The sequence below is a fragment of the Tamandua tetradactyla genome, chromosome 12, assembly GCF_023851605.1.
Source record: "Tamandua tetradactyla isolate mTamTet1 chromosome 12, mTamTet1.pri, whole genome shotgun sequence".
Lineage (NCBI taxonomy): Eukaryota > Metazoa > Chordata > Mammalia > Pilosa > Myrmecophagidae > Tamandua > Tamandua tetradactyla.
This window is the reverse complement of record NC_135338.1, coordinates 99,607,779-99,630,475: the sequence shown is the minus strand read 5'-3', so window position 1 is coordinate 99,630,475 and position 22,697 is coordinate 99,607,779. Positions and strand designations below refer to the sequence as shown.

At 46.8% G+C, this 22,697-nt stretch overlaps 2 protein-coding genes across 10 annotated transcripts in view; both read left to right on the top strand.

The window, feature by feature from the left end:
* CPEB1 (cytoplasmic polyadenylation element binding protein 1) overlaps nt 1-15,600 on the top strand; it is a 112,150-nt gene extending 96,550 nt beyond the window's left edge. For 8 of the 9 annotated variants that reach the window (XM_077124313.1, XM_077124305.1, XM_077124310.1 and 5 more), the window contains 9 exons: nt 1,539-1,765; nt 3,799-4,051; nt 5,958-6,071; nt 6,395-6,499; nt 7,351-7,487; nt 9,865-10,063; nt 11,346-11,440; nt 12,013-12,093; nt 14,131-15,600. In XM_077124313.1, coding sequence (XP_076980428.1) covers nt 1,539-1,765; nt 3,799-4,051; nt 5,958-6,071; nt 6,395-6,499; nt 7,351-7,487; nt 9,865-10,063; nt 11,346-11,440; nt 12,013-12,093; nt 14,131-14,241 — 1,322 coding nt within the window. In that variant the 3' untranslated portion in view covers nt 14,242-15,600. The remainder of the gene's footprint in view (nt 1-1,538; nt 1,766-3,798; nt 4,052-5,957; nt 6,072-6,394; nt 6,500-7,350; nt 7,488-9,864; nt 10,064-11,345; nt 11,441-12,012; nt 12,094-14,130) is intronic. The other variant, XM_077124306.1, reaches the window with a different exon arrangement.
* Nucleotides 15,601-18,596: 2,996 nt separating this feature from the next.
* RPS17 (ribosomal protein S17) lies at nt 18,597-21,987 on the top strand. The gene is made up of 5 exons (XM_077124304.1): nt 18,597-18,729; nt 19,006-19,157; nt 19,707-19,812; nt 20,346-20,411; nt 21,860-21,987. Exons 1-5 carry the CDS (start codon nt 18,727-18,729, stop codon nt 21,938-21,940), a joined length of 408 nt encoding a protein of 135 aa, XP_076980419.1. The 5' UTR covers nt 18,597-18,726; the 3' UTR covers nt 21,941-21,987.
* The last annotated feature ends 710 nt before the right edge of the window (nt 21,988-22,697 follow it).

Sequence of the window (22,697 nt, the reverse complement as noted above, 5' to 3'; positions counted from 1 at the left end):
GGAACATGAGAACAAGAAGATTGGAGGTCCCACCCTCACCCACTAGCTGCTTGCCTTCTGGGCCATGGTTTCCTGTGGTTAAAATGGGGTAATCATAGCTCCTTCTCAGGGTCAGTGAGGACCATTTACATGGAATGACGCGAGCACAGTGTCTGGCACATGCTAGATGTTTGTACAGAGAAATCACTATTAGTGGATGATAGGAATTTGGTCCAGATTGAAGAACGATATTAATCATGAACCAGGAGCACTTAAAGAGGTAGAGTTCATTATTGGCTAGAATGGATTATGATACCATTTTCTCTTTAGACAGGCTGATAACCAGATTAGAGGAGTGCTGTAGACATAATTCTTTCACACAGAGGTTTGGCAGAGTCTCACGTTATCTTTGTGGGCACAGTAGAGAAGTGCAGATAGTTGAGGTAGATAAATTTTTGGCAGGTAGAACAGATGAACCAATATAATAGTGAATGAGGAAATGTGGTCTATTGTGACCACCCATGTTGCTGTTTGACCCTTTCCAATACATTTTTATTAACCTTTGGTTGAAGATACAGTCACTAAAGCCTCATATATTTGGGGCTAGCTATCTCATCTGGAGCGTTTTTCTGAGTACTGCTCTATGATGGTGTGCCTTCATTAACCAGTTCTTAGAGGTCTCTACTTTGCTGCCTGAAACTCCCCTTTTCCTAGATTAACAGACTACCCTTTGTCTTGCTCCTCACTAGTGAATCCTCCCTCCAAATTCTGCCTTAGCTAAAGGCTTTTCCTTCAGAATTCTGCTTGGTCAAATGGAGGTTCCTCATTATCCAAAGCCTCATTTGCCTTCAGGGTCATTCTTTTTATTCTTCATGTTTGTACATTGTGACTCTTGTACTCTTGAGTGATAAACCTGTGAAAAATTTTTGAACAAACCATCTTCTTACCTCTCTTCATCATCGCTAGTTAGCGATGTCCTTCTGTGATTGAAATCTCAGCACCTGTTCTTTTTTTTAACCCCAGGTCCAGTTATCACCATGGGTCTCTTTATTGTCCCTATGAATGATCCATCCAATATTTTAGACTCTACACATTCTCCTCAGCCACCTGTAATCTCATGCCCTGGACCTGGTTGCTCTCTGGTTAGTAGGCGATAATAAGAAAGTAGTGTGGTTTGGGCTCCCTAGTTGTGTTGAAGGTATCTTCTGTAGCAACATGGGCAGGTGTATGCAGAAATTAATATCAGCTGTGACTGGGGTCCCAGGTAACACAGAGTTTCCCCAGAATCTGGTACTGACTTTAAGCCTGGATGACAGAGAGCAGGAGTTTGGTCTTCAGACAGTTACTCTGTGGCTGCCTCTGATGGGCCCCGGGTAGCCATTTCCCAGTAGTGGATGCATGCCTGTTTATTGTACTCTAAATGTGGTTGTGGCATACCAGGGATCCTTATTCAGTGATCTGCCATCTGCCTTGGTGGATGATTGTGGAAGAGAAGGGAAGGCACATTGGCTGAGAAGAAAACTACAAATTCATGAGGGATCCTTTTTTTTTCTTCCTAGTATTAAGCATGCTCCATAATCCACTGGGAAATGTCTTGGGAAAACCGCCCTTGAGCTTCCTGCCTCTGGACCCCCTTGGGTCTGACTTGGTGGACAAGTTTCCGGCACCCTCAGTTAGAGGATCCCGCCTGGATACCCGGCCCATCCTGGACTCCCGTTCTAGCAGCCCCTCTGACTCAGACACAAGTGGCTTCAGCTCTGGATCGGATCATCTCTCAGATTTGATTGTATGTAATTTATTCACGGGAGGCTTACCTGTGTGTGTCCTAAGGGGAAGGGTAGGGTACAGTGTCTGTTTTGGAGTTTGAGGTGGGAATGCGTGTCCTCTAGAATGAAGACTGGGAGTGGGGTGACGGTAGTAGTGCAGTATCTGTAGACCTTCGTGGGCACCTGTAGAGCTTTTCATCCTCAGCACAATTGAGGATTCTTTTATACCCACTGAGCAATAAACTTCAAGACCTGCACCAAGAATTGTTTTTGAATAATTACTCTAGGAGCTGTTGGAAAACAGTTAGCCTTGAAAGAAAATATGGGGGTTGTAGCAATGTTCTCCATATCTTGACCTACATGGGTGTTTCTTTTAACCTTTAAATAATATCATTTTACGTAACCTAATGTATAATATCTCAAAAATTTTAAGTGAGACGTAAAAAAAAAAAACCACACGGTTAGTAAGTTTCAGGGCTAGGGTTTTAATCCAGATCTGACTCTAGCTCCTGTATTCTTTCTACTGGCCCACACTGGCTCTCAATCTGAGGCCATGATAAATCTATGAAATACAGCCTCAGTTAATTGATGCATCTCATGTTCTTTATCTTCACCCGTCTGTGATATGTGCGGTATCTATGCCACGTGGAGATGTTAGCAAATAGATTAGAACAGGTGGGTATATAGGTAGTAGAAGTGATACCTAGGTCCCTTCTGAACTTGATTTCTCTACCATCAAGTCCCCCAAGCTGAATGAATGGTAATGAATAGAAAGACTTGTTTTCCCACAGTCTTCTGTTCTTATCTAGGATCAGAAATAGTGGTTGTGGTTACAGTTTCCCATTCATAGAATGACCTTTCAGAGCCCACCCTGTTGCCTCCTGCCAGCACATCATAGAGCATGAAAGCTGGTGTTGGTGTCCCCACTGCCCATTTGATTTTGTCTGTAACCACAGGTTGGTCCCTATTCTTTTCTGGGCTGCAGTTTATACTCTCCTGCTAAAATTGGAGTCAAATGAAGTGCTTTTAATTCTTTTTGGTACATTAGGGATGATGTCTTAGAAATTTGCCTCAGAACTAACTTTAATATTTTGGGATTTTGTTTAAAAAAACTTTCTCAGACACTCCTTCCACCCAAAAGGATACACTGGGGAAGGGATAAGGACAGACAATTCACAGAAAAGGAAATAGAGCCAGTGTATGAACTTACAGGAAATACTCTATTGACTAATATTTTAGATTTTTTTAAAAATAATGGTATAATCAGTTTTCCCCACTTAAATTAACAGAATTTGAAGATTTGAATACAAGCTTGTAGTGAAGTTTTTGTGTTCCCGTACATTTCTGGGGAAACACAGAGCCCTCCTTAGAAAGCATTTCCACATTCTTCTTCTAGGACTTCAAGGAAGACACAAAATATGAAGAAACTATGCCTTTAAATTTTCTAATCCCCAAAACTTGGAAAGTATCTAAAGTACTTTCCAACAGTAGGGGTATGGGTCAGTGAAATGTAGCTTGTCCCCTAAATAGAATATCATAAATTTATGTATAATGGTTATGAAGACCGCCTGGCAATATGAAAAAAATTGTTGAATTGAGAAGAGAAGGAGAATTTGTTTAAACTATACTGTAAGTACAACTAATCTTTGAAATATATAGGGAGTCATTTATATGAAATATGTAACATAGGTGCATTCACAGAGACAGATTAGAGGTTACCAGGGGCCAGGGAGAGGGAGGAATGGAGAGGTGATGCTTAGTGGGTACAGAGCTTCTGTTAGGGACGACAAAGTTTTGAATTAAATAGTGATGATGGCTGTACAACATTGTAAATGTTAATAATGCCACTGAATTATACACTTAAAAATGATTTTTAAAATGACAAATTTTATGTTGTGTAAAACAATTATCTTTTAAATGCATAGGAGGAAATTCTAAAAGGAAATACATCAATATTAAACTTAAAATTTTTCATATTTTCTGTAGTATGATTATTACTTTTGTAACAAAACTGTCCTTTAAAAATCTGTATCTTCCTTTTTTTCTCCCCTAGTCAAGCCTTCGTATTTCCCCTCCTCTGCCCTTCCTGTCTCTGACAGGGGGTGGTCCCAGAGACCCTTTAAAGATGGGGGTTGGGTCCCGAATGGACCAAGAGCAAGCTGCTCTTGCTGCAGTCACTCCTTCCCCAACCAGTGCATCAAAGAGATGGCCAGGAGCTTCTGTGTGGCCATCTTGGGACCTTCTTGAAGCTCCCAAAGATCCCTTCAGCATAGAGAGAGAGGCCAGGCTGCATCGGCAAGCTGCAGGTGAGTGTGGCTGTGGGCAGGCATGGACCTGAGGCCTCGTTCTGGGAGCAGAGAGTAAGTGGCTTTAGTTCACACACTGCTGAACCATCTGGAGGAGCAGTTGGCAATATGGTGAGATCTCTAGATCTCTTCTGTGGGAAAGTGCTAATGGGGTCAAACTCAGGAACTGCTTTGAGAGGAGAGGCAGGTAAATTGGCAAACAGGGATGTGCCCATGAGCGGTTGAATCTACCCCTCATTTGTGCTTTTCCGTGGAGATTGGCTGTATGCTGCCCTTCCTGTAGCCCTTGATTCTTTCATGGGTGAGTGTCCTCAAAGAGAAATTGGGGATGATGCCCAGAATTCTGTGTCTCTCCCCACTTTCTACTTCAGAGACATGTCAGATACAGCCCCATTCAGGAATGTTTTCCCCAGGACTGTCTGGTTGGTATGCTTAGGGATGGACTGGGGGATGTGTGGTTCACTTGTCAGCCTCTCAGGTAGAGAACATTCCCAAGTGTCCTGGTGTCTTAGGGTTCAGTCACCGAATCTGTTTTTTTCATTTTAAACCAGTTCTTGGAAGTAAATAAGTTAGTATCTTCTAGGGCATCACAGAGGCTGTTAGCCCTATTCTGAGATTCTCGAGCTGATGACTAAGGGAATATTCAGTTTCTGCGTTCCATTTCTTTCCATAGGTTTTAGTATGTCTGTCTTTCTGACAGAGCTCCACCTGATCACTGTCTCCCTTCATAGTGCTGCTGCCTTGTTAAATGGCTAATGGCTTTGGCAGCCCATCTTTCTACTTGCTATAGAGGCATTGTTTTCCTAAGAAATGACACTTCCGTGCTCTTGGATGAGGCCATTATACCCAGTTCTGTTTTTGTTTGCAAAATACTGTTTATAGTGCCCAGTTTCTTGCTGTAGCAATGCAATGGGCCTATAATTTTTAGGGAATGGCCTTCCATTCATCTTGAATGAAAATTATGGCTCATTTCACTGGCTGTCTGCCTAGTTGCTGAAAGAGGACAGTAAAAGAGCAGGAACCAGCCAGCTGGTCCCACTAAGGTCATTTCTGAAGGAGGCACAAACTGAGGGAGGACAGAATTAGAGACTGATAGAAAACTGAGTTGCTCACCAAGGACAGAGAGGCCCTAGGAATTGTCAGCGGCAGGCAATAGAAGGTAGTTCTTACTCTGTACAGGAAGAAAGCATTTAGTACTTGTTTTTTAATGAAGTAATGCCTGAGTCAGAGAAATGTCACAGTGAGTTCAGACAAACTTGTGTTTGTCATTAAATAGGAGGCTGGAGCCCCCACTGACCGACTGCTCAGGTGCTGTGAGGGCCATGCCTCTGACTTGGGGAGCTGTCGTGGCATTCTTGTATTATTGGATTGCTAGTGGTGGTTTTTATTGTCAGTGTCGTCACTTCAGAGATTGAGTTCAGAGCCAGAAAGAGACTAGAGTAGAATGTTCTTCTTCAAACTGTCAGGGAGAGAAGGCCTGTTTAGACAGTGAAGCCTTGGAGGATGTTATACATAAAATTGCTTTGGTTACTTTCAAGTAATTATAAATTTACATTAATTACTGTTTTAAGCTATAGGAGATAAAATTGCTTTGTGGTTAGCATGTTGTTCATATGATAGTGTTTGAAAATAGCGTGCGGTGTGATTTTATTTTTCCCTGAACATCTGGTTTGGTATTCCTCTCAGTTTTAGTGGGGATAGAATTAGTGAAGTAGGATTATTGTATTTGGCTGATGAGATTGATGAGAACGTAAGGTTTCTTGCCTTTTGGAATAGAACGGTGGACATTCTCCTAGGCAACTGGGTTAGGACTGTGGCCAGTCTAGTTCTTCTAGTAGGCTCACCTTAGAGAATAGAATAGTTCTTTGTTGATTCTGACTCCTCCTTCTCTCTCTTTCTGCCAAAGCTGTGAATGAAGCCACATGTACCTGGAGTGGCCAGCTTCCTCCCCGCAACTACAAGAATCCCATCTACTCTTGCAAGGTGTTCCTAGGAGGTGTTCCCTGGGATATTACGGAAGGTGAGCTGCCTCTGAGACTCCCTGCTTCCAAGATTGAAGCTGGAGCATGTCTTTTGGGAATGTGGAACTTGAACCCCAGGCCAGGAGCTGAACTGCCTGATCACAGGGTGTTAGAGGAAAGCTCAGGAGCGAGGAGCATTGCACAGACTCCGTAGTGATTCTGTGCCTGATGCCTGAACTCATCTCCTGAGACCAAGGGCCAGTTGTGCGTCGTTTGTCAAGGAAGATGAACCTGGAGGCACAGACACTGGTGATCCTGTGCCTTGTGCCTTTCCTGAGGAGACTGTGCCTCAGCCTCTGCCGTTCTTTTCTATTTCTTTTAGCTGGATTGGTTAACACCTTCCGTGTCTTTGGCTCTTTGAGTGTGGAGTGGCCTGGTAAGGATGGCAAGCACCCCCGGTGTCCTCCCAAAGGTAATATGCCTAAAGGTAATAAAGACATGGTAGGAGCTTTTTTTTCCCTCCATTGTATGTAATTGCACTGAGGGATGCTGGGATGTCACAGCTGCATGCTGGTAACATGGTTTTGGCACTCCAGAGCACAGATCTTTTAACTGTCGGCACTTCTCTTCAACCCAGAACACACCCCTCTGTTTCTTCTGAGCTAATTTTCCATCTGTTCAAACTTACACTGCAATGGGAACTACCTCTGAATCCCCTTCCTTGTGTGCTTCCCTCCTAACCTAAACCCTGGCAGCTCGCTTTCCTCCCAAAGTGAGGTGCTTGGAAAGCTTTTTCTTATCTGACTTTCCTGCCTAGTTAAATTGTTGCCGACCTGATTCTGAGATCCCTTTGGAGTTGGCAGGAATGAGAACCAAGCACCTGATTCCTCACTGGTCTGAAATGAGATCCCTTCCCTGTAGGAAGGAGCAGGTGCTATTTTCACTCTGCCCCATCTTCATTGTAAGTGTTCCCATGAACTAAACCAGTGGGGCAAACTGGCCATAGACCTCTATCCCTTCTGCCCCTGGGAAAGCCTGGCTTTGCTGACCTGGATGTGCTCTGTGTTGTGGGATGGAGAGCTGTGTGTCATAGTGGACCTCTGTCCCAGCTGGCCAGTTCCTCCCTTTGTCAGGGTTGGGGATAGCGTGCCTCTTCCTCCCTTGGTCTAAACCTGTGGCTTCCTTTTGATGAAACCTGCCATGATTAGGACAGAGCGTATCCTGTCTTCACACACGAGGTCTTCTTTCTTGGAGGAAGCTCTCTGCTGCAAAGCCAAGGCTGAGAAGTAGTAACAGGAGGGACTGTTAATGCAATTTTTTCTCTTTCTTTGGGAATAGGGTATGTGTATCTGGTCTTTGAACTAGAGAAGTCTGTCCGGGCCTTGCTTCAGGCTTGCTCTCATGATCCGCTGAGCCCAGATGGCCTAAGCGAGTATTATTTCAAGATGTCCAGCCGAAGAATGCGCTGCAAGGAGGTGAGTTTGCATTATGTCCTTTCTGCATCAGGGTAATTGGCATATGAGGCACTGGATTGCCTTGGGGTGGGTGGAAGGATATGCAGGCTTCAGATGAGTATTTCTGCTTGCCCCACAGTATATACAAAATCCTCTCAGTTGCGTCAAAAAACAAACCAGCCTTTGGGCCCCGAAGGTGTGTGTTTGTGTGCTTGTTCCTTCCTTCGCCTGGAGATCAAACTGTGTCCCAGCCTTTATTCTACTCTTCTTTTTCTAGCCAATGCTTCTGCCCAAACCTCTTGTCTTAGAGATAAAATTGAAAGCCGCAACTATTTCTACTTGGCCTTAACTGATAATTAATACAGTTGTTTCTGCCTACCCTTGCCCTCTGCCCATGCTTTCTGACCTTCCACTTTGTGATGGGTAAATTCCCCTGTAGCCCATGCCCACCCATGGATCATTTCTTCATTCATTCAGGGCTTTATTATGTCATTTTCTCCATCTGCCTGTTCTGGCGTCAGCCTGGTGTGCCACTGGCATTTTGGGTTTCTAGCGTGGAGTTCTCTCACCTGGGGGCCTCAGTGCAGAGTCCTGAGCCCTGTCCCAGACTTACCGAATCAGTCTGTGGGATCTCAGATATCTCCATTTTTATCAAACTTCCTAATGTTTTAGAGGATAGTGTTTGAAAACTATTTGTCAAAGGAAGTTTTGAGCTCAGGAATCAGTCTTGTGTTTTCAAAAATCTGATTCCAGAGGACATCATTTTTATGATGTTGGGCCAGATATTTAACATCTCTGCAATGTTCTTTCCTCATCTGTAAAATGTGGAATTAAAATGCCTGTTTATATTAGGATAGTCACAACGGGTTTCATATAACCCATGTCACAAAGCTGGCTCTTTGTTTTATGGATGTTTCCTCGTGTTAGTTCACATTCTGTCTTAATGAAGGGTGAGTTAATCTTCTGGCTGTCCACAGTGACCCACAGCTTCCTGCCTTCTCTGCTCTCTCACTGTGTGGAACGCATGGTTATATCCCGCCTTATGTCCTAGGACTTAGTTGTCATGCTCCTTCTCCCCTGTCTGCAGCTTTCACAGTGAGAGACTGCCACAACCTAGGCCCCTCCCCTTCCTCAGGTCTCTGCTGTTTCCCGATCTGTCTTCACCCCTCTCTGTGATCCGTTGACTTGAGGTTGTCCTGGTTCTTCTACTTCTCTCTTTCCGTTGTCTCCCCACCCCCACCACCCCTTCCCCTAGTATAGCCAGTACTTGACTCCCCTCTCTCTTCTTTTCCATCTCAGAAAAATTATTTGTTTTTGTGGTTCTGATCTTGCCTCCAGACCCAGACTCTGCTTTCTAGCCTCATATCCTTCCTGAGCCCCACCTACCTGTGGGGCCCTTTGTTTGGATGTTCTGTAATCCTAAATTCTTCTGTATGTAAGATGGGCTTCATCTTCCAGTGGAACTGGCTCCCCCTGGTAACTTCTTCCAGTCCCTCTCATCCCAATGTCATCGAGGCCTAGAACCTGTCGGTCCTCCTTTTGTTTGCCCACCACGCCCAGGCAGGCTGAATCTGCAGACAGTTCTCCTGAAGAATCTCCTTGGTCTTGGCCTGTTCTGTGCCCAGTGTCACCAGCTCTATCCATGCCTTAATGACCTGTCCTCTAAACTACCGCTTTTGCCTCAGATGTCTTCCTGCTTCTGGCTTTTTTTTTTTTTCCAATAACCTCACAGATTAGTATTCCAAAAACACCTCTGGTCATCTGTCAACTCAGTTCATTATGGATTTCCATCTTGCTATGCCCTGTTTTGCTCCAGGCTCAGGGGGTTCAGAGGCAAAGGACATGGTCAACACTTGCCCTGATATTACTCTGAAAGATCTCAGCGATTACCTTTCTACCACTTTCCACCCTACATCATTTCATTTATTTCCCACTGCTCCTGGCACAAGTTCTCTAATGCCTTGATTCGGCCAGTAATCATCTCATACAAGTACCATAAGCATCTCCACCCCTATGCCTTACAGATGCTTATCCTTTAATTCCTCAGTGAATCCTTCCTTTCCTGAACACTCAGACCATGCTCTCCACTCACCAGTTGGAGGTTGTGGTAGAGTACTAGGCTCCAGTTTGGTACGTCTTTGGTTGCTATACAGGATGAGTGAGTGTTCTTCTACCTTTTCCTTCCACCATCCTGGACACCCAGACTCTCAGTCAAATTCAGCTCTCACTGGGGTGGGATGAGCGAACTTATCGAGTGCTGTGTACCTGAGACTAGGTGGTACCTTCTTTTATCCACCTTGTGAACCTTTAGTTTCTCCAGAGCATGTGCCTTGCCTTCAGGAGCCTCTCTCATGGTGGCTTTCTGCTAGGGTTGATGGACTTTTGGGTGGTTTTTCAGGTGCAGGTGATTCCCTGGGTATTGGCTGACAGCAACTTTGTTCGGAGCCCGTCTCAGAGGCTTGACCCCAGCAGAACCGTGTTTGTTGGTGCTCTGCACGGCATGCTCAATGCGGAGGCCCTTGCTGCCATCTTGAACGACCTATTTGGTGGAGTGGTGTATGCTGGGATTGACACAGATAAGCACAAGTATCCCATTGGTGAGTGTCCCACTTCTGTGTGAGGAAGCTTGGTGGCCCCTGGGGTGTAGACCAGATTGCGATACTTCCCCATGGGAGTGGAGAGAGAGGCCTGACCCAGGTCTGCAGATGAGCATATGCCAGCAGCCTCGCATCTTACCCTAATCAAGTCGCCAGCAGTGGCTCTCCCTCCCTCCCGTGCAAAAAAAAAAAAAACATGAAAAAAGAAAGTTAAAATAAAAAGTGATAACAGGAGATTATAGGAAGCAATAGGTGAGAATAAGGCAGGAACTTTGGTTGCAAACTAGTTCATGTGCAAACAAATCCATTTGGGACAGATACCAAGTAGTTAATTCATTAAACGACCAGGACTTTTGAATGTACTTGGTTTCCTTTTATTTAAAAAGTTCTTGAAAAGCTCTGGTCTGATCTTGTCTGGGTTCAGAGACCAGGTCAGTCCAGAGGAGGACTCTGGGTAGTCAAGGCCTCAGCTTTTCCAGCTTTGAAGAGTCCGTGAGCCTAACCACAGGGTTTTGATTAGTCCTTCAAAATGCTGACTTGGACCTCTGTACAGACTCAGAGAAAGGCAAGCAGTTCCCTAGTTGTGGGAATTGTATTTATAATCCCAGTGGTGGAGTTCAGAGGTGGGGCAGAACCTGAGTTTTCTGATCAAGATGCTGTTAGCCCACCTGCCCAGATGCTTCCCCTCCCCACCCACCCTGAGCTGCACCAAAGACTGAAAACAGGGGCTACGGGGGTGGAGGGGGTCCTTGGCAGGATGGGCTTTTCCTTGCTCCCAGTGGGTCTCCAGAGCACTCCAGGCCGGGAGGAGTGTTGAGCTGTTCTGTGTTTCTACTCTGAACCCTTTTAACTTTGCCTGTGTGCCTGCCCGCACTAGGCAAGTCCTTCCCTCCCCATTTCAGTCAGCAAATCCTACCCTTGTTTTTTAATGATTAATGCCAAGGTGGTCTATGACTGTCTAGTCTGATTTGATGGCCACCAGCTCAGTGTGGCCATTGAGCACTTGAAGGTGACTAGAGCCACATGGTGAAATGAAAATTTGGATATATTAGGTTAAATAAAATATATTATTAAAATTAACTTCACCTCTTTCTACTTTAATATGACTACTAGAAAATTTTAAATTGCACAATAATGTGACTACTAGACAATTTGAATATGAAAGTAGCTTATATTATATTTCTGTTGGACTGCACGGGTCTAGAAACTGGGTTTCCTGAGTGTTGCCAGTGTCATTTGGGTGAATTTGGCTAGCAGGTGAGCTTGTGCCTGTCATTACCAGGGTCTGGTCGCGTGACTTTCAATAACCAACGTAGTTACCTGAAAGCAGTCAGTGCCGCTTTTGTGGAGATCAAAACAACCAAGTTCACCAAGAAGGTGAGTGGGCTCGTCTGTGGGCTTGTTCTGGGAGCATGTAAAAGGATCCTGGGCCAGTTACTACATGGGACTGGCCTGAGACTGAAGTGGTGCTTGGCCGGGGTATGCTTAGAAAATTGAGCCAAAATGCTGGAAATTCACATGAGGTCAGGATGTGGAAATGGCTTTGTCTTGTTCTACTCAAGAAGAAGGGAAATAGCATTGTTGTACCTTCTCAATGTATCTGGTGCCTTCCATTACTGCAGGTAATACTTGTTTGGTAATGCTAGATAGCCTGGCTTCCAGTTCTCTAACTCTTACCTATGTACACCCTCTGAGGACTTACCTATAGCTAACTGATAGGGAGCGGGGTTACAAATTGCTGAGACGACCAGACAGTGATTGGTTGTGCCCACATCCCAGAGGTTGCCAGCTTGGTTCTGCATGGTGTGTATGTTTGTCCTCTAGGATCCCTGTCTGTGCAGGGATTCCTTCAAAACAGGGGGCCCAATAATGTGCACCACCCCCTTCTAGTCCATTGGCCTCCTGGTGAGGCCATCTACCTCCTTGTTCTCCCGTTTTGCTTTTGTTAGGTTCAGATTGACCCCTACCTGGAAGATTCTCTGTGTCATATCTGCAGTTCTCAGCCTGGTCCTTTCTTCTGTCGCGATCAGGTGAGTACTCCTAAGCACTTGAGATACCTGTGGAGTCCCTACCCTCATTTAAAAATTGTCATGCCAAATTAATCACACTGATCACTAGAGTTCTGAAGTACCTCTTGGTTATCTGAGATTATAGAGGGGGTAGCAGTAATGTTTGCTGATGGTCAGACTAGGGACACACTGTTGATAGCCTTTACCCAAAGGGAATGCGTGTTGAGTTGAGTTTTGACACTCTGGCCTTCCTCTTGCCTGGGATGCTACTCTGCGGTGTGGCACTGTTGCTGAGTGGTGGTTTCTGTCATGGACAGAGACCTGGGGGGGGGGATGGTGCTTAGCAGTGCTTGTGAGCCAGGCACTGCTGCTCTGATCCTGAAGCCTGTTAGGTGAATTTTTCCTTACCCAAGGAATGCCCTTCTTTACTTCTGAACTGGATTGTTTTGATATTTATGCTGGGCTAGACCTACAGTTGTCAGAAACAGGCCAGAAGCAGTGGGGGCAGCTTTCTTTTGAATGGTTCTGGGTGGTGAAGCATGGAACTAGGTGTTTGGGTAGTGCATCTCAAAATTTACTGTTACACAGATCACCTGAGGATCTTCCTAAATGCAGATTTTTATTCCCTCTGTCTAGGGTAGGGCCTGAGGTTCTGTGTTTCTGATAAGTTCTCAAATGATGCTATTAGTTGCATCACATTTGACAGTGAAGCCTTAGGGGAAGTTAGGACACTAGCAGTCATCATCCATGCTTAGTTTTGTTTGTTTTTGCAGTAGCATTAGCACTCAGGTTTGGAGTTTCTGGACAGATAGTTAAACTGAGGCTCCAAAGTTGAGTGGAGAATGACCTCAACCATATTTGAAATCTCTCAGCCTCTGACATTTTGTTTCATTGCTCTTCCTCCTTTTGGTCAAGAAGGCTTTCTTACTCCCATATTTCCAGAGCCAGGTTCATTCATCCCCGAGAGTCAAGTCCCATGTTGCCAGGGAGATTTAACACCCTTGGGAGTCATATCCCACATAGAGGGAGGGCAGTGGGTTTACTTGCAGTTTTGGCTTAGAGAGAGAGGCCACATCTGAGCAACAAAAGAGGTTCTCTGGAGGTGACTCATAGGCATAATCGTAAGTAGGCTTAGCTTTTCCTCTGTAGGAACAAGTTTCATAAAGGCAAGTCCCAAGATTGAGGGCTTGTCCCATCAACTTGGCAGTACCCAATGCTTGCGAGACTATCAGGTCTGCTCCAGGTGGGTAAGTTTAATGTTTCCACATTTCTCCCCAGTCCCTCAAGGGGGCTTTGCAAATACTTCTTTATTCTCTGCCCAGTTTACTCTGGAATGTATCCCAATCAGGGTATCGACCAACCTGTACAAACCAACAAGATCACACCCTATTCAAGGTTCCATGTAACTATGGTGTTCAAATAAACTGACAATACAAGTTAAATTAGTGTGCTACTAAAAATATAAATTTTGCACCAAATAAGCATCTCTTCCTTTGGTCTCTCACAGAAGTTGATGTTTTAATATACACAGACATTCTTGTATGCGTTAGTATCTTTCACAGATGATCCCCATTTTCAGATAATTGCTGGTGTTAGCAGCTTGCCTAGGGTTAGTTACACAGCTAGCAAAAGGTGGGACTGAGATTGAGTCACTTCTTATTTAGTCGGGAAAAAAAAAGATAGGTTGCTCAGCATCAGAATCTGTAGTCAGATTCTTTAAAAGCATCTTTAAAAGTTCTTCCATGTTAGCTTCTGTTCTGTAGGAGGTGAGAAGGGTGGCAGAAAGCAGGTATAGCCGTAATAGGGGATGAGGGAAACTGGCACAGTCTGTATACAGTAGCAGCCCAGATTAAGTAGAGGGGCAGCCATAGAAACAGCTGGTAAACTTGGCATGGCTGGCCTGTCCTCTGTGTTGGAAGCAAGAGGGCTCCCAGAGAGCATCCGTTTTAACCCTCCAGAGGCCCTCTCCAAGCAGACAGAGCAGCTTGTGTGGTAGCCTCTCTGGCTGGTGCTGATATAGCACGGCACGGCACCTTCCCCCTTTTCCCCACTACGCAGGTCTGCTTCAAGTACTTCTGCCGGAGCTGCTGGCACTGGCGGCACAGCATGGAGGGCCTGCGCCACCACAGCCCACTGATGCGGAACCAGAAGAATCGGGACTCCAGCTAGAGGAGCTGGCCCTGCCCAGTGGCCTGGGATGCCCAAGGCTGGCAGATCAGGTGGCAGCCTGCACTATGCTGCCCCTGGTGGCCAGGAAGCTGGCTTCCCGAGGACAAGGGAGAATCGTAGTCACCTTTGCACTTGCTGAATCTGTCTTTGTTTCTGCACTAATTAATGCACAATGAGTTTTGTCGGGTTTTGTTTTCAGGGGCTGAGCCAGAGCCAGGACCCTCTGGCTCACCCTTCAAGCGACTCTGCAGTTTTCCCAGATTTTAGTTCCTCATTTTGCCAATGAAAAGCAAAAAAAAGAACTACATGTCCAGAAGGTGTTGACACGGATGCCTAAATCTAGGTTTATTTATTAAAAGCGCTTTTTTACATTCCTTGCAATACTGATGGTGGTGATGCGCAGGTCTCATTTCTCATTCTTGCAGTTGCCATACAGTGCCTTTCCATTTGTTTAACCCCCACCTGAACGGCATAAACTGAGTGTTCAGCTGGTGTTTTTTACTGTAAACAACAAGGAGACTTTGCTCTTCAGTTAAACCAAAATCATATTTCATATTTTACGCTCGAGGGTTTTTACCGGTTCCTTTTTACACTCCTTAAAACAGTTTTTAAGTCGTTTGGAACAAGAGAATTTTTTCTTTCCTGGCAGCTTTTAACATAGCAAATTTGTGTCTGGGGGACTGCTGGTCACTGTTTCTCGCAGTTGCAAATCAAGGTATTTGCAACCAAGGAAAAAAAAAGATTTTCTTTTGGATTAGAAACTGGACCGGATAAACGGTGTTTGAGCGGCTGCTGTATATAGTTTTAAATGGTTTATTGCACCTTCTTAAGTTGCACTTATGTGGGGGGGAGGGTTGATAGAAGTTTTTAATCACAAAGTCACAGGACTTTTTTCTTTTTTGTAACTGAGCTAAAAGGGCTGCTTTTTGGTGGGGACAGATGAAGGCTCACAGGAGCCCTTTCTCTTAGAGGGGGCAAGTACCCTTCCCTTACTTCTTTCATTTGAGAAATGTATGAAACAACATTTGCAGTCGACTGAAATTGTTACTGGAATTTGAAAACTTGACTTTTTCTTCCTTCCTTCCTTTTTTTTTAATTAAAAAAAAAACAAAAAACAAAAAACCTACTTGCCCCTCTTGGGAAGCTGTGTGCCAAAGAACCAGTGTCATAAACCCCCTCCCCCCCCTCCTGCTGAGCTGACGTTGCATTGTTGCATATCCCAGCTACTCTGTGGGTTTTGTGAAGCTGTGTGTGAAGTCTCTACCTCATTGTAGTATATGCAGGCAAGACTGCACTCTCCTACAGATGTGTGGAGTAAGCTGTGGTGTAGTTTTTTTGGCACATAATAAACACGTTGCAGCAGAATTCTGATTTTGTCTCTGTGTCCAGCGTCAGAGTGGGGTGGGGGAGTGGCAATAAGTGGGTTTAATCAGATTCCAAATGAAGTTTGCTTGGAATTTCTGTAGTGAGATTCCAGCCCAGCATGACGGAACCATGTGGAATACCTGTCCCTACGAGTACTTCTTGGTCATTTCCACGGTCAGATGCACTTTAAAGATGCATCTACACAGAACAAAACTATGACCGGACAAAGACCATGGATTCTTTTGCTTGGTGAGCTCAAATGACCAATTCCTGAGACCCCGGGGTTTCAAAGGAAAATAAAGTTTATTACTAGGCGCATAGCAGGAGATCAGATGGCCTATTGGATTGGCCCCAAAATCTGTCTCTCTGAACTGCAGTAATTCTGATTTTATAGCATTAAAAGATGGGCAGGTTTTAGGATGATGAGCAAAGTGACCCAGATGGTGTGATTAAAGGTGATCTGATTGTTGAGCATGTGCAGATTACTGACATGCTAACACACAGAACTTATGTAAGAAAAAGGCAGTCTTAATATGATGGGTGTGATTTTTAGTATTATAATGAGGTCTAGGTGACTTGTAGGCTAAAGTCTAAGCTGCACATATCAGATGGGCCCATTCTGGTTAAATCTACTTTAGGTTATCAAGATAACTTTGGACTCGGGGTGGACTAGTTCTGGGTTGACCCAGGACCCTGCATTAATAAACATTAGAGGCTGCTTTTAGTGATTACAAACTTTAAGGTCAAAAAACTGGTTAAATGGGTACAAGTGAAGGTTAGTCATAAAGCATTTACAATCACAAGGGCACAAGATAAAGGTTGTACAACCATTGTCAGAGATCAAGGCAGCTAGATGACAATTCACAGATTTTAGGTATTCCCCTCTAATACACCAGAAAACAAAAAGGAACATCTGTATAATTCAATCAACATCATCCCTTAAATCCTAATTTCTCGGTTATAAAACAGCCTTAATTCTATATATTAGCCCTTGTTACTAGATAAATTGGTTCCAGGTTATTGGCTGCGCAGGGAGAAAGAATTCAGAGGCACAGCACAAATAGAGCAACAGGGTAAGAAGTTTAAGTACACATTGCAGAGAAAAGGAGCATACACAGGCATTCTCGCAAGTAAAGATGGAGGGCAAGAGAAAATAGGCAATGTGGGGCTGTTTGCTTTCATAGATCAGCTTTATTATCCTCCTCTCCTCTGTCTGGGTCTCCTACTCTCCCCTCTCCCCAGGGCGGTGCCTGGTAAGTAGATGGTGCATTTGGGTGGGTTGGTTGGCTCCACCCTACTCCATAGATGTCTCACTCAGGTGGGGGTTGTTTGGCTCCAGATGGGTGGGTTGTTGCCAGGTGTTTTCTGTAGATGGGCAGCCCCTGGGTAGGGTGTCTGTGCTGGCCACGGGCCCTTCTGATCTTTACCAACCATCCTTGTTCAAGAGCTCCTTCACGGTTTTCTTTCTCCCGTTTCCAGCCTGCCTTATCCTTGATACACAAACTGACTTAAAGTTTGTCTTCATCTCAGCTATGCTGTGCTGTTATTTTCTTCCAGTTAAATTCTGTAGACCGTTCCCTCTGCAGAACTGAAAATCTGTTCAGAGATTCGCTGCACCTGACCTGCAGAACCTCCCTTTATCTTTGCTCACATATTCTCCCACTGGGAATGGTACCGGTAGCCCAGTGTAAAAAGTTCTCACAAGCTTTTTGAAGCGCTTCTCACAGCCCCCAGACCCAGCCTGAAGGAGGTGGAGTGTAACTGCTCAGGCTTCAGCAGGACCGTTTGTCTCCTCTACTGTAAATCTTGGGACCGCCTCATGCTGACCCAGTGCCATTACTGAGGGAGCAGTTTATCTTGCTTTTGTTCATCAGAAAGGCCTAGGATGTGAGTCTTTTTTACTGACCCCCAGGGCTTGTGAGAGGGTTTGCTGATGACTTTTTTCAGGTACAGCAGGCCTGATGGACTAACCCACCAACTAACTGATGCTCGGGAGACCCCAGTGTCATTGGAGTGGAGGGAACCCTGCACACGGAGCACCCTTCTCTGCTATTCTGGGTTCAAGAGCTTACTGGCCTGGGGAAGTGGGGAGGCCCCCTCAGTCGAGAATGAGAGGCCTGATTGTTTACCAGGGGTGTGGCAGCAGCTTAATCTGAAATTTGTGGATAAAGTAAGCTGCAGCTCTCAGAGGAGAGCCTGCCCTACACTTTGACGATTTCTATTCTACTCCACAGAAAAAGACACCTCTTCTCCCATCCCTCTATGTCTTGTCCACGTGCTACTTTCAGGGAGAGGACTTCCTGCCCTTCAGCTTTCCATCTAGTGTCAGTTGAAAGAGTCTGGCTGGACTGGCCAAGGTGACCAGGCCGACCCTGGGCCCCCTAACTCATCCCGCCTGGCCAGCTCAGTCTTTCTAGTCAGGTGGGACCCTACCAGTCCTTCAGCTGGGGGGGCCAGAGTTGGAGGAAGTGGGCAGGGCCCTCCCTAGATTGGAACCACCACGGGCACGTTGCTTTGGGGGGCCTAAGGCAGGAACCCCCTGGAGGCAGCTGGACGTGAGGGATGCACCCTCACTTCTTGGACCCTTCATCTGTTCACTTAGATATTTGGGTGCACGAGGCGTCAGCTAAACAAAAGAGCCCTTAGTCTCGTGGGAGAAGCAACACGCCACGTGCAGGGTTCTGGGCAACATTAGCGCCATGGCGCTGCGCTAATGGAGGTTAGAGGGAGAGGCCCCCTGATTGGGTGGCGTTTGGACGAAGACCCCTAAGAGACAGATACACCTCTCCCAATCACACCCGTGTCTCCGCCAGCATAGGCGGCAGGGACCTGCCGTCGGGCGGGTGGGCCGCAATAGCGGCGCCCCACTCCGTCCCCGGCGTGCGGTAGAGATGCCTTCCTCCTGGTCTCGAGCGCGCGACTTCGGCGGGGAGAGGGGACCCGTCCAGGCCCGCCCAGGCGCAGGCGCTGCCTGCGCTGCCGCCCCGCTCCGCCAGGGGCCGCTGTGGGCGCTCACGCGTGGACTGCACGCCCGGGCGAGGCGGAAGCGGCTTTCTGGTCTGCGCTTTAAAGGCCTCTATAGTGCTTCCTGTTTCCTCTTTCCGCCCGTGACCCGCCAACATGGTAGGTGTATTTGCCCGAAGCAGCCGTCCCTACAATCGTCCTCCATCCCCAGTTACCGTGGTCCCAGGCCTTCACAGGGGGCCCTGGGCCGGTGAGCGTGGGGCCTCGTCTGCCTGGGGCCGCCGGCGCCCGCCATGACCCGCGCTCCTGACACTGCTTGGCCCTCCGCTCACCTCCCGCCGGCCCCGGCCCCGGCCCCACTCCCGCTGGGACGTGACGCTGCGCTCTTTCCAGAAGGGAGCCCGGGCTCGTGAGTGACCCTGTCTTCACTCTCAGGGCCGTGTTCGCACCAAAACCGTGAAAAAGGCAGCGCGAGTCATCATCGAGAAGTACTACACGCGCCTCGGCAACGACTTCCACACGAACAAGCGCGTGTGCGAGGAGATCGCCATCATTCCCAGCAAGAAGCTCCGCAACAAGATAGCAGGGTGAGTGGGTCGGTGTGGGGGCCGGGCAGCTCGCGGCGGAACGCGAGGCCCCGGTGGTTTTCCTTGTCGCTGGAGGGCTCTGCCTGCAGGGTTTCTGGTTGGGGTTCTCCCAGGTTCCCGTGGGTGGTGATAGTCGGGCCAAGCCTCATTGCTTTCAGGTGGGCTCTGGTCATGGTTCCACGCTGTTGACTGTCGGATACCGACCAGAGGGCATTGCTCTCGGTCAGCTTTGTCAGAACGGAAGCTTGAGCGCAACGATGGGGGAGGCTGACCGGGTCGTGAAAATTGGAGGGGTGGGATTTCACGATCTTTAAGGAGAATTTGAGTAGAGGGTGCGAGACAATGAAAGGAGCAGGCTTATTTCACTCCGGTAAACCGAGCTAGGATTCGTATGTATGCGTGGGTTCAGAGTTGAGAAGCTCCCAGGATAACGAGCCCTCTTCCGTCTCACTGTGGCAAAGAACTGAAGCTGCTGTTGAGACACCCAGATGGCCTGGAGACCAGTGGGAGCCGGGTGGTGGTTCTCACTGTGCTGCTTGGGCATTGTAGCTATGTCACACATCTGATGAAGCGGATCCAGAGAGGCCCTGTGAGAGGCATCTCCATCAAGCTGCAGGAGGAGGAGAGAGAGAGGAGGGATAACTACGTTCCTGAGGTAAGCTCTCTGGGTCTTTCCCTGGACCTCTGGCCCCTCCTGAAATGCAAAAACAGGAAGTACTTCACTTCCAAAGAAAACTCAGCTGAGCCTGAGCATAGGGTCCTTTGCGTCCCCCTTGACTAGCTCTAGGTGCTCGTAATCTGTCTCCCTGTATTTTCCCACATAAGTCTTCTGCCTTGTTGGGACCATAGCAGTCCAGTCCATTTTTCATTTGAGAGCCCTTAATGATTGTTAGACAACTCCTGTCTCATCTTCTGGTTTATTGTCCTATAACCTAGTGTTCCTGAGGTCCAGACCCAGTCTCAAGGTTTTCTGAGACCTGATTAGGTAATAATGAGGGCATAGAGAAAAAAGTAAAACCAGATACATGAATCCTTGGGGTCTGTATCACAACGAACTGCTCACATGATGGAGTCCTGTCCTTTTCCCAGTGCCCACTCCCTTTTTTGGCTGCCTGTTAAGGACTGGAGAAGCTAGGGGCTGGTGAGAGACACAGCTCACTGGTTGTGGGCCTTCCTTGTTCCTTCTAGGTGTCAGCCCTGGATCAGGAGATCATTGAAGTAGATCCTGACACTAAGGAAATGCTGAAGCTCTTGGTAAGTGTTTGCTGAAGTCCTAAAGTAGGACTTCCCTGTTCAGGAATGATCTGTATCTTTCCATCATCTGTGGTAACAGCTAGTACTTACTGAGTACGTGTCAGGCATTCTTCTGAGCACTCTGTGTTTACTTAAACTTCTCTGTACCCCTTCCAGTATTTACATTTTACAGGTGAGAAAACAGTCACTTCAAGTTATCACAGCTTTCAAATGGTAGAATTGGGATATAGTTTTAATAACTAAACTGTAGATTTCCTCCCAAAATAGGTATAGTTGGTTACTGAAGCAGTGATTATTTTTCATATGATCGTAAGTTTTTATTTTCCAAATCCAAGCACAAACTTCTTGTGTGCTTTCCAAGTATTTCCTATACCCTTTTTTCACTTGGAAAAGCCTGGACGTTCTACGGCTTAACCTTTCTTACTCCTTTTACAAAGTTGGATGAAAGTAGCATGGGCTTCATAGTCTAGCAGCCTGTTGATTTTTTTTCTTCAATTTTCCTTTTTTATGATTCTTTAAGAAATGCATAAGACATTCAAAAGATAATATAGAGCAAAATGAACTCCCACATCTCCTGCCATCATCCTCAGAAAAATACGATCAGTGCAGCTAAAGCCTGCTATGACCATTTGCTCCTGTGTGCATGTTTTAGTGTAGATTGTGAAGTGGGTTTTAGAGGCTCCAGTGGGACATAAAAATGCAGTAGGCCCTGGCCTTTCCGTCCCCTGCTCCCGGGGGTGCCTGGTGGGCGCTGAGCCCTTCGCAAACAGATTGGGTTAGTAATGCCTTTTAACTGAGACTGGGTCCTTGGTCTGAGAATGTTTCTCAGATGTCAGGAGACATTTTTGGTTGTCATAGCTGGTGGTGTGCTACTGGCATCTAGTGGGTGGAAGCCAGGGATGCTGCTAAACATCTTAGAGTGCGCAGGGCAGCTGCGCCCCGCCCCCCCCCACGAAGAATTATCCAGCATGTCAGTAACACCACTGAGAAACCATGCTTGAGTGATCTCAAGGAGTTGGGGAAAACAAAAACAGCCTGATCTTGGAGCATCAGAATGCCTGAGAGATGGGTGAGGGGCATTCCAGGTAGACTTGCCATGCAAATGAGAAGTGTGTGAATGTGTACTGAGGACATGACAGGCAGTTTAGGGTCAGTGAAAGTGAGTCATGGTGTAAGCTGGGATACCACGTTGTCAGGTTTATGTTGAAGAACACTCTGGAAAGTTGGAGGCATTGCCTCCAGTGGCTCACTTTGCGGGTGAGGAGTTCTTCAGACCCCCACTCTCTGGGGAAGGGGAGGAGAGCATGTCTTCAGTTTCTGGAGAAGCTTCTCCATTGGGTTGATGCCAGGGTCCTGCAGCATGGCCCCAGGCTGATAGGTGGAGGCCTAGGACTGGCTGCTGGTGTCAGTTAGGCACTGCTTACACTGAACCCACTTTGTTGTTCCAGGACTTTGGCAGCCTCTCCAACCTGCAGGTCACTCAGCCCACAGTTGGAATGAATTTCAAAACACCACGTGGAGCCGTTTGAGTCTTTCTGCTATGCTGTAATATTTTCAATAAACCTGAGGACGTCAACCTCGCCTCTCGTCTGTGGCATTGACTGGGTGGAGCAAAGCGCAGATGCCTCTCTTGGAGACACTGTGTCTTCTGTGTCCTGGCTGTTGCCTGGGATCTGAGGTGCCAACCTGTGTGATCAGTGGAGAGTGGGTTTAGCTGAGCGTGGACTCAAAAATGTAAACGGAGCAAGGGCCTTTCCAGTTGACTCTTTCCAGGACTAGTCTGGAAATGTCCATGGAAGAGGGACAGGGTTTGGAGAAATTCCTGAGTCTTCTGCAGTGAGTCAGCTCTGCCCTGCTGGGACCTCAGGAAGAAGCCAGGAGATGCCTTCCCTTACTTGCCCTGCACCCCCTGGGCCTGCTCCCAGCCTCTCCGGGTGCACAGTTCGGGTTCTGAAGTCCACCTACCTTGTGAGAGCAGCCAGTATCAGGGGGCTGGGCTTTCTGTAGGGAGATGGGATGGGCTTTGTCTTCTGTCTGACCAGTGCTGAGCCCAGTGCCTGGAGCAGTAAGACCCAACAAAGTGTTGGTGTGAAGGGTTATGTTTGTGGAAGGCGGGGAAGCACAGTACAGGGATGTTTTAGTCCATACAGGGTGACAGCTGGAATGTGCTGAGTGCTTATTCACGAAATTCACCGTTGGTGCAGCTGACCCAGAGGTCTGGGGTCTGACCGTTGGGATCTCTGCTGTGTGGGTCCAACTGGGGTGGAGGCAGGGTTGACGCTGGGT

What these genes read in the sequence shown, in the direction of transcription:
- RPS17 (XM_077124304.1), top strand. An exon ending in CTCCGCAACAAGATAGCAGG is followed by an intron (nt 19,158 to 19,706) that starts GTGAGTGGGTCG and finishes TGGGCATTGTAG; the next exon opens with CTATGTCACACATCTGATGA. An exon ending in GGGATAACTACGTTCCTGAG is followed by an intron (nt 19,813 to 20,345) that starts GTAAGCTCTCTG and finishes TGTTCCTTCTAG; the next exon opens with GTGTCAGCCCTGGATCAGGA.